This window comes from Electrophorus electricus, chromosome 5, assembly GCF_041902795.1.
Source record: "Electrophorus electricus isolate QZ-2024a chromosome 5, ASM4190279v1, whole genome shotgun sequence".
NCBI lineage: Eukaryota > Metazoa > Chordata > Actinopteri > Gymnotiformes > Gymnotidae > Electrophorus > Electrophorus electricus.
Window position 1 is genome coordinate 3,666,265 of NC_137501.1, and position 15,750 is coordinate 3,682,014.

A 15,750-nucleotide genomic window follows, 5' to 3' on the forward strand; every position below is an offset into this window, starting at 1 on the left:
CAGTAACATTAACAAAATAACATATTAGCCAAAGGGACGCTGGTCTTTGGTGAAGTTTCTGCGATGGTTCTTATTTAAGGGAGTTTTAAAAATTGTTCACTATATAATAGTATGGATTTAACATGGATCTGCTGCGAAGCAAATCAATATAGATACAGAATTGTTATATCTAAATCGATGAGTAGAACATATACACGGTTTAAACGGAATTGCTGAGTTCTGCCCCGCGGAATGCCTTATCCTAATGGCCGATGTCCTGGTGTGAGCGACTGCTTCGCTCCGCCTGCTCATCTCGTATTTTGTGGATTACGCATCGTATTCGTGAAGATGCTGTGCGTGTGAAAGTGCGCTGCACGGCGAAACGGAGCCCGTCCCTTTAAATCGCTGTCAAATCCGATTACAGATAATCTCGACTGTGATTCTGTTTTACGGTGTGCGTTAAAGCTGTGCTGCAAAAGAGACGCGTGCTGTTTTGAGCTGTTTCATCGTGTGTTCACTTAAGTGCTGTCCAAGCCAAAATGGACCGGAGTGTAAACTCTTTCGGATAAGTTGCTTATGAACTCTTGTCGGATATGAGTGGCACGGAACGGTTCACTTGAGCGCCGCAACTTCTCCGTGTTTTTCAGCGGTGCTTATTCCCCCCCCCCCCCCCCACCCCCACCCCCACCCCCACCCAAACTGACTAGGAGGACAGTCCGAAGCATCTCACGGGTATGGTGCTTACCTCACAGGTAAGGCTGAAGGATACCGAGACGGAAAATGCAGAAAAGTGTTCGATATAATGAGGGACACGCTCTGTATCTCTCCGTGGTCGCGCGCAAAGAGGGCACCAAGCGAGGCCATCTCAACAAGAAGACGACGGAAAACAGTAAATGGCACGAGAAGTACTTCGCGCTATATCAAAACGTCTTGTTCTACTTCGACACCGAGCAGAGTGCGCGACCATCGGGCATCTATCTGCTGGAGGGATGCACATGCGAAAGAGTTCCAGCGCCTAAGGTGTCCACCGTTGGCAAAGAGACACTTGACAAACTGGTGAGCGAAACAAACTGGCCTTCGCATCATATACTTGTGCAGCCAAAAGTTTTCAGTGGAAGAGCAACTGTAAGATGGTTGTATAATCTGTGTTTATCATCATGTTTACTTATTTTATTTATAGAAAAGCTCAGTAATTTCATATTCCACGGCGGACATAGACGACTTTTTTTTAATCGGATATATCATGAAATGCATGATTCGTTAAAGCTGTCTGATGAGAGTTCCTCACTAAAGTATAACTATTGTCATAAACTTTTGTTTGTCCCTCTTTTCAAACGTTTTAAAGTAGTTGTCATTCGTAATCGATTCGTTTACAATCAGAACAAAAATAACACTCATTTTATCTGCATATGAATCAGCAGAGTTCGACACTGAATTCGGGTTCGGCTGGGATGCGTCATGATGCTCTGCCTGTTGCATCGCGCCTTCCAACGGGTCTACAGTTACAGTCATTATTATACATGTTTCTCTCCCTTTGTCAAGATTATGATAAGAGAAATATGAAAAATTATTCTGTTCTATGCGCATTTAAATTATTTAAATGATCTGTGGTTTTGGATCCTTGTATTTAGATTAGGTTTCGCGTCTTTTTCATACGATAGGTGTAGCTATACTTGATAACTGTGTCTAATGGGTCATTTAGCAAAGATGTAGGCCTATCAGACATGACGTGAAACTTTAACGACATAAATACAGAACATTTATGTTTACACACAGAGCTTTGATGTGATTCATAAATGATACTGAAGTGCCATGGCAATTGCCCGTTACTTTTCTGTTGCATGCTACTATTGAAGTTGATTTAATTTACTGTGGAGAGATGTCAGTGTTTTTCTGGTAGGAGAACTAACAGTTCTGCACGTTTAACATTTGACCCTATTGCAGCTTGATTAATCATTTAATGCAAATTTATCGACAGAAGATAAATATGGGTTATGTTCTTTGTTTCTGTCCATAATGTGAACGATATACGTAACACTCACTTTATGTAGAAGATTCTCATGTAGATTATGCAGTATAATAAGATATGGTTTAAGATAATTAGCATATGGAAATTATACTCACATCAACCCTTTTAACATATCACTGTCATTGACAACATGACTACATCCTTTATGAAATGTCAGTGTGCACAATGACTTCATGGTGAGCCTTAACAGAGCTGCTACTAATTGTTCCACTGCCTAGTATCAAGTTTCAACCAGCTAAAGGGATATAAATGGTTATCACAGGTGTGTGTAATTTGGTCTGTGTAATTTGCCTCCTTTGACAAGTAGCTGCAATATGCCATAGATCTGAACATTCTCAGTCAGCGCCAGTGATCCTCCTAAACTGTGTAAGAGTCATTAGTTCCAAATTACTCTGCGGTTTTGAACAGGATGAGGTACTCCCACTAGCTTTAATCTTGCACAAAATGTGGTGCACCTGCACTTGACCAGAAGCAAAATGTTGCAGAGGTGATACTGATTTGCCTCAAATTGTTGCCTTAGCATTTGATCCTTTTCAGATATTGCTTGTAAGCAAAGTAACTTGCTCTGGCAATGCATGTAACATAAAATATACAAGAGCCTTTTTTGGGACTCTCTGGCTTCTTCTCTTCATAAGTTTTCAGCTGAGACACTGAAATGTTTGTCCAGTTGTGGAGTTCACATTGGATTTAGTAACGATGTATGGTTGAGCAACAGTATATTTGTTTGAATGCACTAATCTTTCAAAGGAGTTATGGATCAAGCAACTGATTTTTAGGAATCTCCCCAGTAAACTAATATCCAGTGTCATTGAGAATTAATGGAAAAGTGTACATATACCTGCCTCAGTAGGACAATATGTTCGTCTGATGCAGGGTACCTTTTGTGGCCAGGCTTGACCTATCTCTGCGGCATGAATGCAGTCGCTGGGAGGAAGAATCCATCCTCTTAATCGCACACCCACGGACGCCCACACAGCATATGTGTATGCGTGTCCATGCAGAAATAAATCTAGACAAGCCACAGAGAGCACACATTGTTATTCTGGGGTGCTGCATCTCCTGAGGAGAATGCGCAGGGGAAACGGATAAAAAAATAAATAAATAGTGCAAGAGGTGGCCAGCAATCACAGCTCAGTGGTAGTGCTCCCATTGGGTGGTTCTGCGATGACAGAGTTGCAAAACTACAATCAAAGAATTACTGTGGCGCTCCAGTTACACTTCTGTTTAAGAGGGTTTTGCACAGTGCACTTAACGAAAGATGCTTAATATGTGCTTGCTGATATTAGTTTAAGGTGGTAGCATTAAAACTGCGAAAACAAGAGAACAGTTAGCGTACGTTTAGGACCTCTGATATTACCTTTTGTTTTATTGGATTTTAGAAAATATTAATGATATCTAAACAGACTCAGTGACATAAGACAGTTTAGTAGCAATTATGAAACTGAAGTTGGTATCAGGAAAATAATGGCGTCTGCTGAAAGTGATGTGTAACAATCACTTGTTATCTTTTGGGTTTGAGTTTGGGTTTCTTCAGAATTGCCTGGCTTTCTGAAATGAGAAGTGAAGTGGTTTTGAAAAGTGGCAGCGGCACATTTCAGATAGGAAAAGTTACTACAGTGTAATGGTGAAAAAGTGTACTGGGAAGTTGCTGAGGTTGCTGAAGTGCTAAAGAGACTTCCTGATACTTTTCAAACATGGAGACATCCCACTATAAAATGACCTTAAGAGGAAAAGAAAAGTACTGAATTTCTAAAGTACTTAACCATAAAATACATTTACATTACCTAATTACTGGCCAGTGAAATTGGATAAAAGCACTGGTATATAAGCAATGGGTGAAAAATAATTATATGATGTCCCCCCAATAAAGTAGACCTACTGCCTTTTACAGGTGTTTAACCCACACAACAGTAAGTTGAATACATGTACTCCTTGCTGTCCTTTTTAATTAAACCCACATCATTATTCACAGACCTTCAGAGGAAGTACCAGGAGTATAACGTTCATGTTCTGCATTTTTGTATGACAAGTACACTTCAGCCCTTTCAACTGCTCTGTCTGATCATTTATGCAGATTCACCATTGTGTACTACATAAGCAGTTCGTTCTTTTCTTCCACAATCCCTGTAGATGTGTTAACACACAACAGGCTTTGTATAGTAACTTATGTGACTAGGTTTTCTGACAAGGAATCATTTTCATAAATTAGATAATATTCTGTGTGTTTGAAAGGGCCGAATGCATCATCATTTGTAAGGAGCACAGATAATAACTTGAGTCAGGCAGAGACAGATGCAATGAGGGATGGTCAGGTAATATTATGTATATAATATGAATACAGATGAGTGTGCTTAACCATCTCCCACACTGAGGCCCAGTATACGATAGTGTAAACCAACAGTCAGTTAATAAGAGCTCTTAAGGTTGATTCTTAATTTGCCTCTCCTTCCCTTTTTCTTGTGAATGTGATTTGATTCTTAAGAGCTAAATCTCATATATTATGATTTGTACCACGAGCTTCAGTTAGAAATGTTTATGTCACTGGTTGCCTTACTGGCTATGTAATATGTTTGGTTTAATCCAGACACTTGATTATTTGGGTCTTGTTCGTTTCACTGTGTTCATAGCTGAAACTGGCTTTGGGTCTTTGATATCAAACGTGGTTCTTTGATTTCTAGTTCGACAGGGGTGTTATTTCTTTTCCATTACATGAAAATGTCTATGCACCAGCACCAGTTATTCTGAGGTTTAATGTCTGAGAATAGAGCCCTGAGATCTTGACACCCCATTTATGACGAATCGTCTGACATGTTATCGCATTCTCAGTGCTCCAGCTGTGTTTGATAACTCAGACTATGCAGTGCGAAACAGGGTAACAAGAAATCACTAAGTCGTACCCACTGACATGATGGGAACATGCAAGGCTGCTCTGTGAGCCAATCTACATTGGATTACAACATATTAATCAAGATATTTTGGTTCTTTCTATGCAGCATTGTGTCTTCTGTGGCATTTTGTTCCAAAAGTTAGGCGAAACCTATATCTACATTATGTAAAGGAGAATACAGGTGTATAGCAGAGGTGTATAGCAGATTTGTATAGCACAGGTGTACAGCAGAGGTGTACAGCAGAGGTATGTAATACAAGTGTAGCAATGGTGCAGTAGGAACAGTTCTAAGCGGACAAAATAAATGCCTAGACCCTAGTGGCATTAGATTTACTCTGTTACACCTCGCGCACTTATACAGCACAAGTAACTTTGAAACAGGGGGAATACATATATTTACCAGTCACTCTAGGTGTTGTAAAACAAAACAAAAAACACTAAAAGCAAGCATCATATACTGCAGAACACCTGAATATGTTCAGTTTGTTTTTTTAGAGAATGGTGTGAGAAGGTGCTCTAAACCCTCTTATTAAACACGATTTGGGTCTGCCTGGGCTGTAAATGTGAAGTCAACATAAGACAACAAAAAAAAATTGATGCCTTTTGGGAAACCCAAGCTGCATTTCATGAGAAATTCATAGTCATCTCATATATACTTTAAACCTTCCAGAATTAATGGTGTCCTTAAATGAAGCCCCCAAAAGGTTTGCCACCTTTATGTAAATGTATAAAATACATTTTCCTTCTAGAAATGTGTAACAAAATCTAACTGACATATATTACCATTCAATAAGATATGATGTCATCTGTGTCTGTTTCTCTGGTTATAAATATGAGGTGGTGTACAGGTACGTTAAGATAAATCGGGCAAAAAATAGTTTCACACTGGACCACTGGAGCTTTTATGAACATCCTGGAAGAGCACAGGGGAGTATTTTGCCCTTCAAGAGTGGGGATTTAAGACCTGAGATATACTTCATGGGCTACAAATGGACAATGCCAAGACTTGGTGGCATCTTAGCCTCCAAACTATAATTAACTCGTACTTAGTACCAACAATGTCTTCACTGTCATCAAATGACAAACAATGACAAACACCTGGAGTTTTCTAAAAATCCCAAGAAGTCTATTGGACCCACATCCTCTGGTGAGAGGTTTTTAGCCACAAACATCAGAGGTGAGTTGGCACATATGGTCAGGCAGAATCCTAATGCTTACAGAGAAGCATAATGGTAGACTTGAGACGTGGGGCCGTTTTTCTTCCAAAGGCCCTGGAAATCTTTTTACAATACATGGCATAACGGACCCCTTCAAATACCGGGATAATTTATGTCAAAACCTGCCCTGGAGGGACTTCTAATTCTGCATGAAGACTAGGTCTTGATTGTGGTTGGATCTTCTAGCAGCATAATGTTTTAAAGCATACCTCCATGTCCATACACAAACGGCTCATTTCCCCAGAAATAAAATGGCTTTTGCGGAGGTGCCACTAGACCCTTGACCTAATGCATGCTGAACATCTGTGTGTTGCTATAGGTGATAGTCTGCAAGTGAGGACCAAGGATTAGAAAGATTTTGCATGGAGCAATAAACTTGAATCCATCTATATATGTTCTGTCTAACCCAGCATTACAGAAAAACTTCAGTGTTATTTTCTAGGTACAGGGATAGTGTATGGAGTACCGAATGCAGATTGAAACATTTTCAGTGTATATCCAAACCTTGTGCTTGCACGACTGATGAAGGGCCTCTGTCCAAAAAACTCAGTTTGTTTGGAAATCTTGTATACTACTGCAATTTTACTACTTCTGTATACATACACATACATGCCAAAAGTGAAGACAAATATGCATGCAAAAAATCCCAATGTGTTTATCAGTAGTAAGTAGGTCCTCCTGTGGCTTTGATGATGGCCTCGCATCTTTGACATGACTATCATTATTGGCTTTTTCAAAATTGTCTAAAAGGACTGTTTCCACACACTTTTCACAGTCGATTTTATGTTTATGAGGTAAAATCTTTACAAACTGACAAACTTTGTGCGCAGGTCTAAGCTTTGGTTTTCCTTCTTGGCTTTTGATCAAGTCAGATTTTTTTGATCAAACCAGTTTCTCTCTGCTTTCTTTGGATGATAAGAACATTCTTCATACCGTGACACCAATACCGCCGCACCAAATTTAAGTTAAATCTACCTTCTCTTTCTCCTGCCCCAAGGAAGCTGCTTATTCCTCAGTGCTGTCCGCAGGAGTGTCAGATGTTAGTTGACTCCATGCCACACAGATATAAAGCAGTTATCAGAAATAAAGGTCATACAACTAAATATTAGTTCAGTTATCAACAGAAAATCTAAAAACAGCTATTTGTTCTGCAAACAACTTTCAGTTTATACTTTAAATATTGGAGTTTGTAAATGAAAATGAAGATGCTGCTATTTTTTTTTTTGAACATATGGAAATAAATGTTATTATGAGGATTTAACTTTTTCTCAGTTGTTTAAAAATACACTGGTATATATATATATATATATATATATATATATATATATATACATACACACACACACACACACACACACACACACACACACATTGTGTGTGAGTAATATATACATACACTGCCACTCTAACTCACCATTCACATTTTAGAATCACATGTAGTCTTTCTCATTCATGTAATTATCCAATTCACCAATCAGGTGGCAGAAGTGCAGAATGAAATACAAAGTGATATACAGACACAGGTCAACAGCTTCAGTTAATTTTCATTTCTCAGAATGGAAATAAATGTCATCTGGGTTACTCTGAGCACGGTATGGTTATTGGTGCCAGATGGAGTTGTTTAAATATTTCAGAATCTGCTGATCTGCAGATCTCTTGGGATTTTCATGTGCAACAGTCTCTAGATTTTACACAGATAACAACAACAAAAAAACCAAAACAAAAACAAAACAAACATCCAGTGAATGCCAGGTCTCAAGGCTGAGATGCCTTGTTCATGAGAAAGGTCAGAGGAGAATGAGCTGACTGGTTTTGAGCTGGCAGGATGGGTACTATAACCCAAATAACCACTTGCTACAACCTTGTTGAGCCACAGAGTCTCTCAGAACGTGCATGTCAACATTTGAGGTGGATGGGCTACAATAGCAGAAGACCGCATCTGGTTCCATTCCTGTTAGACAAGAACAGGAATCTGAGAATTCAGTGGGCACAGGCTGGTCGGCTGAAGATTGTAAAAATGTTGATTGGTCTGATGAAACCCAGGGCCCAGTAGTCTTTCCAGTTTGTTCCTATCACACATTGGGCACCCTTCAAGCATCATTTGAATGCACCAGACTATTTGAGTATTGTTTCCGACCATGTGCATCCCTTTATGGCCACAGTTTACCCATCTTATAATGGCTACATCCAGCATGATAATGTGCGATGTCACTAAGCCAAAGTCATATCAAACCGTTTCCAAGACCATAATGATGAGTTCAGAGTACTTCAGTGGCCTCCCCAGTCACCAGATCTGAATCCTATAAGGCGCCTTTGGGATGTGATAGAATGAGAAATTCACAACATGAGCTCACACATCTGCAGAAATGACTTGATGCAGTCATGCCAACATGAACCAAAGCTGTTTTTGATACCCTATGAAATCCATGCCATCAAGAATTGTTTTGAAGGCTGTTCAGAGAGCTAGATGGATGTCCTGCTCAGTATTAGTGTGGTCTTACTAATAGAGAGAGTATATTTTCACTCTATCATGCTAATAAACAAGTCTTTCATCTTCCTGTTCTTAATTCAGCCTTTCTTATTCTTATGAAGAGTCCCAATAAATCTAGACCCCACTGTAATTGTGAACTCATTGATATTTGGTTGAAAAGTCCACATTAATCAAATTTCAACATTTTAAATCAAAATTCAGTCTAATCTTGTTGAAATGAGGTTGCATGGAAAAAGTTAGAAAATGCTACATATTGATAAAATATAAAACGAATTGACACAGTAAATGAAGCAAATGCATTATGTTACTATAAAGAACATTTTTCCTGTAAATGCTAAAATAGTAGCACTTATGTTCCTTCAGTAATGAATTGGTCCTATATTTTTTTATTTTTCCAGTTTGGTTGAAAAAAGCAGATGAGGACCTCCCCCATAAAACCAGATGCCTCCTTCAGATCAAGGAACATTAAGAAAATGAACAGCAATCACCTGACCTTTTCAACTGGACAGGATTTCCTGTTTTATTATTTTTTAAATGAATGTGTTACTGACCAAATAGCAGATAATAATTTTAGATATAAAGCATAACAATGAAAATAGGGTGGGTGTTTTGTTTTTGGCTGTGCAAAACCGCAGGGCTAGCAGGGAGCCATCTGCTCAAAGCCTGAAATGCACGAGACTGGTTTTAATTGTTGTTTTTTTTTAACTCAGTATGGTGCATGTGATAAAAAAACAAAACAAAAACAGCAACTCTTTTTCCAGTTGCACCCTGTTTGTAGTTAGTTTTACAGCAGGCACAGAAAGTACTTTACTCTATATGACCAGTGATCTTAGCACTTTAAAACCAGGGAAAATAAGTCCCTAGGGCCAAGATTTATTTCTGGTCTCCTCTTGTACATGAAGGACCCCAGACTCACTAAAACCATGGCCAGATCCTAGGCTCACTATAGACTGAGTGTCAAAAAATAAGACATTTCTGGAGTTAGAGCATGCTTTATATCAGAGAAAAGAATGCAAAGAATGCAAAACTGAGTAGCGCTCTGTCTCAGGAGGAACACAGCTGGCTTTGATGCAGTCAGAACGTGGGTATACCTTGTGTCTCTATTCCTCCAAAGCCCCCGGAGTGCATGTTACTGGCAGCTGTTGAATAGTGCTAGCCAAAGAACCACCTCAGTGCGATACAAAGCTAAGCAGTCTCCCAGGATGCTGTGCATACCGGGGCCTTCTGTATAATCCCAGATAACCGTCCTCTAATATTGATCCTCTGCAATACCCAGACATGGCCCCATTGCAGCTATTCTTAGTATCAACCCTGCATAGCCACCAGACTACATATTATTAACCTCACCATGGTTGAGCCTAACCTGGATGGTTATTTATGACATCCTCAGCTCACCGCTGGCCAGAGCCAACTGGTGAGGATCCTCCCCACCATTACAATGCAACAGCGGCTCACCTTCTGCTGTCAGAGTGATGATAACTTATGCTAATGCTAAAAGAGCTTTGCAACTTTGAGCATTAGTTACTATTACTATTTTTTGAGATGGCAGCCAAAGATAAATGGATGAGTCGTCTATATGAGGGAAAACAAACCTGTTGGTTCAACCCATTTCCATGCAGATGTCTTGAGGCAGCTGCTATGATGGAACATCATCTGCTTTTAATTATTGATAGTATGAGGCTATTCTCAGAGCTGCTATTACTTTTGTGCTAGCTTTCTAAGCACCCACCATGAAGACTCACGTCTGTTCACCCGAAGCAGATGATCTCATATTTATTCACTTTTGTGGGCGATATGTATGAAGGAATATAGCCTGAATGTTGTCATTAGAATATTTGCAGATTGCAGTTGCGATTGTGTCGAATAGGTTGGCCTAATTTTCATTTTGTCTTAATGACAAGATTATGTTTTGCATATGTTTCTTTCTCATAGTGAAACTGGTTCAGAAATAGGTGGTAGGTTAGAAACTGGTCTGAGATCAGAAAAACAAAAAAAAACATCTCTTGTCAGGAGCTATGCTTCAGGCAATGGCCATAATATCCTCACTCGCAGCCACGTGTTCTTCTGGATCTTGCTTTTTTATTCTATAGTTGAAAGAGCTATTGAGAGTGGAACTAACTGACTTGACTGCTAGCACTTGACCGTGCCTCTGTGGTTTTTTTATTTGATTCAGTATACGACTGACCTTACTATCTGAAATATGATCTTCCTTCTACTAAAATGGAATGTCTGGTTCCAGGTTGGTTGTACAAATGATTCCCTAGAAATTGAGGCTAGGGGCCACACGCTCTTGCTGATTAGCGAGTGGAGCGATGCTTCCTCTTGCGCATTCCACATAACGCAGTTTGCGTGCATAAAGCTATGCAAAAGAGGAAAAGTGGTTGAGACAAAAATGGTTCCATCTGCTTCCCATGGGTAGCCAGATGAGACTCATTTGTTGTGGTCTTTCATACTTATACACTGGCATCAACCCATTCAGTTCTGCAGCAGTCGACCTCCAAAGTCCTCCTTTGCTGGGAGCTGAGCTTCTTTTCATATGATCCAGTGCAACGAAAATGGAGATCATATTGTAGTTCTGATGCTTTTCACAAACATGGATTTGATAATATTCTGAAAACACACAGCAGCTACAGCATGCTTTGTGTTACTTTTGACAGTTGACCTCTGGACTAACATAGACCCTCCCTCCACACTGAGGTCCATCATGACCAAATAAATGTTTGCATTTTGGCATTGCTAAATGGAGAATGAAGTGGATGTGAAATTAATGCAGATCCTTCAGACTTTGAAAATCGGTCGTTTTGCCTTATGTAAGTGCCCCTCTTTATCAGTGTTCAGTGAAAAGGATACATAAAGCAAAGGAACCGAAATTAATAATGACAAGGAGCTAAATGAATAAAGATGTGGAGTAAAAATGCGTTATTAAATGCAGCCTACGCTCTCAAGACCATGTTGCCATGGAAATGGGTTATGCTGGTGAAGTGACAGAGTTTAAAAATACGTTCGACATTTGTTAAGGAATGTTACGCAAGGGTTGCTCTGTTTCTCTCTCTCTGTCTTGTGCACATGCTCTCTCTCTCTCTCTCTCTCTCTCTCTCTCTCTCTTAATCTTTCACTCGCTCACTCATTCACTCTCCCTTGCTGTCTCTCTCTCTTGTGTGCACGCACTCTCTCTCTCAATCTTTCACCCAGTCACTCTCCATCGCTGTCTCTCTCTCCGTCCTTCTGTGAACTTGGCAGTTCCCTACCCCTTGCCTGGACACACAAAAGCGTGAGCAGACCCTTGGATAGGCATGGGGACCATGGATAAGCAGGTGTTAAGGCTGGAGGTTAATCTGGTGTTAAGGCTTGGTGTTAAGGCCAGGCGTTAACCTGGCTTTAAGGCCTGGCATTAACTTAGCGTTAAGGCCAGACATCAACCTGGCGTTAAGGCTGGCTGTTAACCTGGTGATAAGGTGGGGCATTAACCTGGTGTTAAGGCCTGGTAATAACCTGGCTCCTTTCTATCACTGATGAATGAAACCCTGAGGCACTGTAATTACAGCATGCTTCACTGTCTTCCTGTCCAGCTTAGGTCAGTGGAAGATATAAAAGAGGTGTGTGTGTGTGTGTGTGTGTGTCTGTGTGTGTGTGTGTGTGTGTGTGCGTGCGCGCATGTACCCGTGCCCGCATGCATATAATGTGTGCACATGCATCCCGTTTTGCCGTTGACTATGAATAGAAGCTCTTTGAATATTTCTGTGCCACGTGACATGCTGGTTTGAATAAAAGTCTACATCATTTCATAATTGAATGGTGTATGTGGAGAAAGAGGTTTGGAAGTTAGTCACTTGGGCCATTACTACCAGGGTAAAAAGGGAACCCAGGCCCCTGGCTGGCTGGGGGAGGGGCTTCTGTCAGGGACACAAGATGTGTGTGGAAGGGCTTAAGAAGTGTTTAGGAGATCAAATTCAATTTTGGTTTTGTTAGATTCAAGAGTTTTATTGTCATGTGCCCATCATGTGCTGCGTCATTTACTCTGAACAATGAAATTCTTATTCTGGATTCCTTCCATTCTGTCTAAGAAAAGAATAATGTAAAAGGCTGTGCAACAAAAGATGCTGAAAAGTAGATTGTTAAATGTAAAGTGCTCATTAAAACGTAGTAGTTGTCTAAGAGCAGTAAAAGTTTTAAATGTTCTTGTGCAAAAATCTGCATTAAAAAGTCATGTGCATAGTGTGCAAATGCAGTCTGGTATTCAACAGCAAAAAAGCTTGCATGTATGTATGAGTGTGTCCATGTGTGCGTGTGAATTGGAGTGCATCGCACAGTTGGACAAACAGAGTTCTTGTGTCAGTGTTGGTCATTCACAAGTCTGATGGCCTGTGCACTAAAGCTGTTCCTTGGTCTAGTGGTTCTTGATTTCACGCTCCCGAACCATATTCCTGTTCGTAGAAGTGTGAAGAGACCATGTGGAGTGTGATTTGGGTCCTTAACGGTGATGTGTGCGCTACTGATGGTACGCTAAGTCTACTGTGGTAAATGTCCTCTAGTGACGTGAAGACAGCTCCTGTGATCGTTCTGGTTGTCTTCTCCACTCTCTGTAGAGCTTTTACAGTTCTGTGTGCAGCAGTTCCCAAACCAGGCTTTAATGCCACTGGTGAGGATACTCTCAATGGGTCATCTGTTGCTAAGACTTTTAGCTGGCATGCCAAACTTCTTCAGTCTTCTCAAGATGTACAAGTCTTGCTGTATCAGACAAGATGCATTGTGTGACCAGTTGAGATGCTTGCTGATGAGAATGTTGATGATTTGAAGGTGTTCTCTCTTTCCACCTCAGCCTGTATTTACTGGTATATGTATGTTGTGCTGTCCTCAATCATTGGTCAACAATCATTTCCTTACTCTTGCTGGTATTTAAGGAAAGATTGATTTCCTGGCACCATAACACCACCTCCCTTCTATTTGTTGCCTCATCACCTTCAGTGATCAGTCCATGAATGGTATCATCAGCAAATTTTATGATACTTTTGTTGATCTGGGAAGCACCTCAGTTGTGAACAATGTGTAGGGCATGGTACTCAGCACACAGCCCTGGGGAGTTCCTGTGTTTATGGTTCATGTGCTGGATGTATAGTGGCCGATTCCGACAGACTGAGATAGAAAGTTCAGCACCGGATTTCAGAGGGTAGTCAACAGGCCATGTGTGTGGAGCGTCTTGGTTAATTTAGATGCTATGACTTTGTTAAATGCCAAGCATTCTCACATAACTGTCCTTGGTCTCCAAATGTGAGAGGGGTGTGTGGATTGCAGGGATCACAGCATCCTCTGTGTACCTGTTCTGACAGAAAGCAAATTGGAGAAGGTTTACGGAATCCAGTATGATGATCTGGATGTGGTCTGGACTAGCCTTTCAAAACACTTAATCACGACTGGAGTCAGTGCAATCTGCCAGTAGGCATTGATATTTCTTTGGGAGTTAGATGTTTTAGTTAGATGTTTGACTGTAGTTTCTTTGTGGGTTCTGTGTTGCTGCTGTAATGTTGTAGTTTTGTGGGATGTGGGGGTGTCACATGCACATTAGGTTGCTAAACAAAGAAAGAGACAAGTAAATTAATGATGTCTTGTTTACATCACTATTCTCACACCTGCATCATCTCCAGCAGTGGTTCTGCTCCTGGATTTTGTAATCAGTGGTAGTTAACTGAACAGTAGTTTTGTCTCATTAACAAACTGAACAGTTTACTGAAACGTTGCGCCAATTAGCATATCTTGTTACTGCAAGGATTCTTCTAGGACCATATCTAGAACCTACTTGGAGTTAATGCACTTATCTTTTTTACATGGTCATAGTTAATCTTAATAAAGTTTAAAACTTTTGTCATGTTGGGAAACCTGATAAAATCATATTTGTGAAGCTTATCAAATCAGTATTTTATATCTTAAATTAGTATTCTCATGCATGGGCACATTTAAATGCATTACACCATAGTGGTATGTGTAGACAGGCAGAGGCAAATGTGGCTGTTGTGAGATGTAATGTTACAGAAACATGTTGTTCTTCAAAATAAAATATGGCTTCTAACTATATTGAATATTGGCGCATCAACAAAATGTTGTTTTGCGTTGTTCAATTGTTTCTTGTCTATCTACAGAAAAAATCAGCTGCAGATGTCTTTTGTTTTGACAGTGAAACTTGCTGCTGCGCTTGAGCATGGCTGTAGAGCACTCTACAGGGCCAACACGTCATCTCAGGCGTTGAAAGCATCCCGTTGCTAAGGAAGCTGCAACAAGGAAGTAATCATATGTATAAAAAGCAGCCTAATGATGGCTGTTTATCTGCAGCATGGAGCCAAGGCCTTTTAGCTGAAGGTCTGTGTGAGTGACTGTATTCCAGTTCTGTAATAATTTGTATTGTATAAAACTACAGTGTATAGTTCACCCAAAAGCGTTAATGGGCTCTGCTGTTCAAAAATCTGTTCACATTGTTGTGATGCTTAACATAAACTTTAAAAAATGACACTGCCATTAACCATGGAGGGCTGTTGGGTCCTAGGAACATTTCAAAGCACAGTATTGCTTTTCTTTTTTGGGGGGCAAGCACAGCTGGGGAGTGGGTTGGCAACTGTGTCTGAGCACTGGACTGCAGAGCCCTGATTCAGAGAAGAGGAATACAGAGAGTAGTAAAGGAGAGAAGTAGAGAGAGGAGAGGAGCAGAGAGGAGAAGAGGGAGGAGGAGGGGGGTAGAGAAGAAGGGAGTAGGGGAGATAGAGAGAGGAGAAGAGTAGATGGAGGAGGGGGGTAGAGAAGAAGGGAGTAGGGGAGATAGAGAGAGGAGAAGAGTAGAGGGAGGAGGGGGCTAGAGAAGAAGGGAGAAGGGGAGATGGAGAGAGGAGAAGAGTAGAGGGAGGAGGAGGGTAGAGAAGAAGGGAGTAGGGGAGATGGAGAGAGGAGAAGAGTAGAGGGAGGAGGAGGGGGGTAGAGAAGAAGGGAGAAGGGGAGATGGAGAGAGGAGAAGAGTAGAGGGAGGAGGGGGGTAGAGAAGAAGGGAGTAGGGGAGATGGAGAGAGGAGAAGAGTAGAGGGAGGAGGAGGGGGGTAGAGAAGAAGGGAGAAGGGGAGATGGAGAGAGGAGAAGAGTAGAGGGAGGAGGGGGGTAGAGAAGAAGG

At 40.8% G+C, this 15,750-nt stretch overlaps 1 protein-coding gene across 8 annotated transcripts in view; it reads left to right on the forward strand.

Annotated features, from left to right (window-relative positions):
* Positions 1-322: 322 nt before the first annotated feature.
* Positions 323-15,750, forward strand: part of rasgrf2b (Ras protein-specific guanine nucleotide-releasing factor 2b) — a 48,449-nt gene continuing 33,021 nt past the window's right edge. For 4 of the 8 annotated variants that reach the window (XM_081715039.1, XM_027006201.3, XM_081715040.1 and 1 more), the window contains exon 1: positions 325-1,035. In XM_081715039.1, coding sequence (XP_081571165.1) covers positions 760-1,035 — 276 coding nt within the window. In that variant the 5' untranslated portion in view covers positions 325-759. Of the gene's footprint in view, positions 1,036-9,001; positions 14,961-15,750 lie in introns of all 8 variants that reach the window. The other 4 variants (XM_081715045.1, XM_081715044.1, XM_081715041.1 and 1 more) reach the window with 3 other exon arrangements.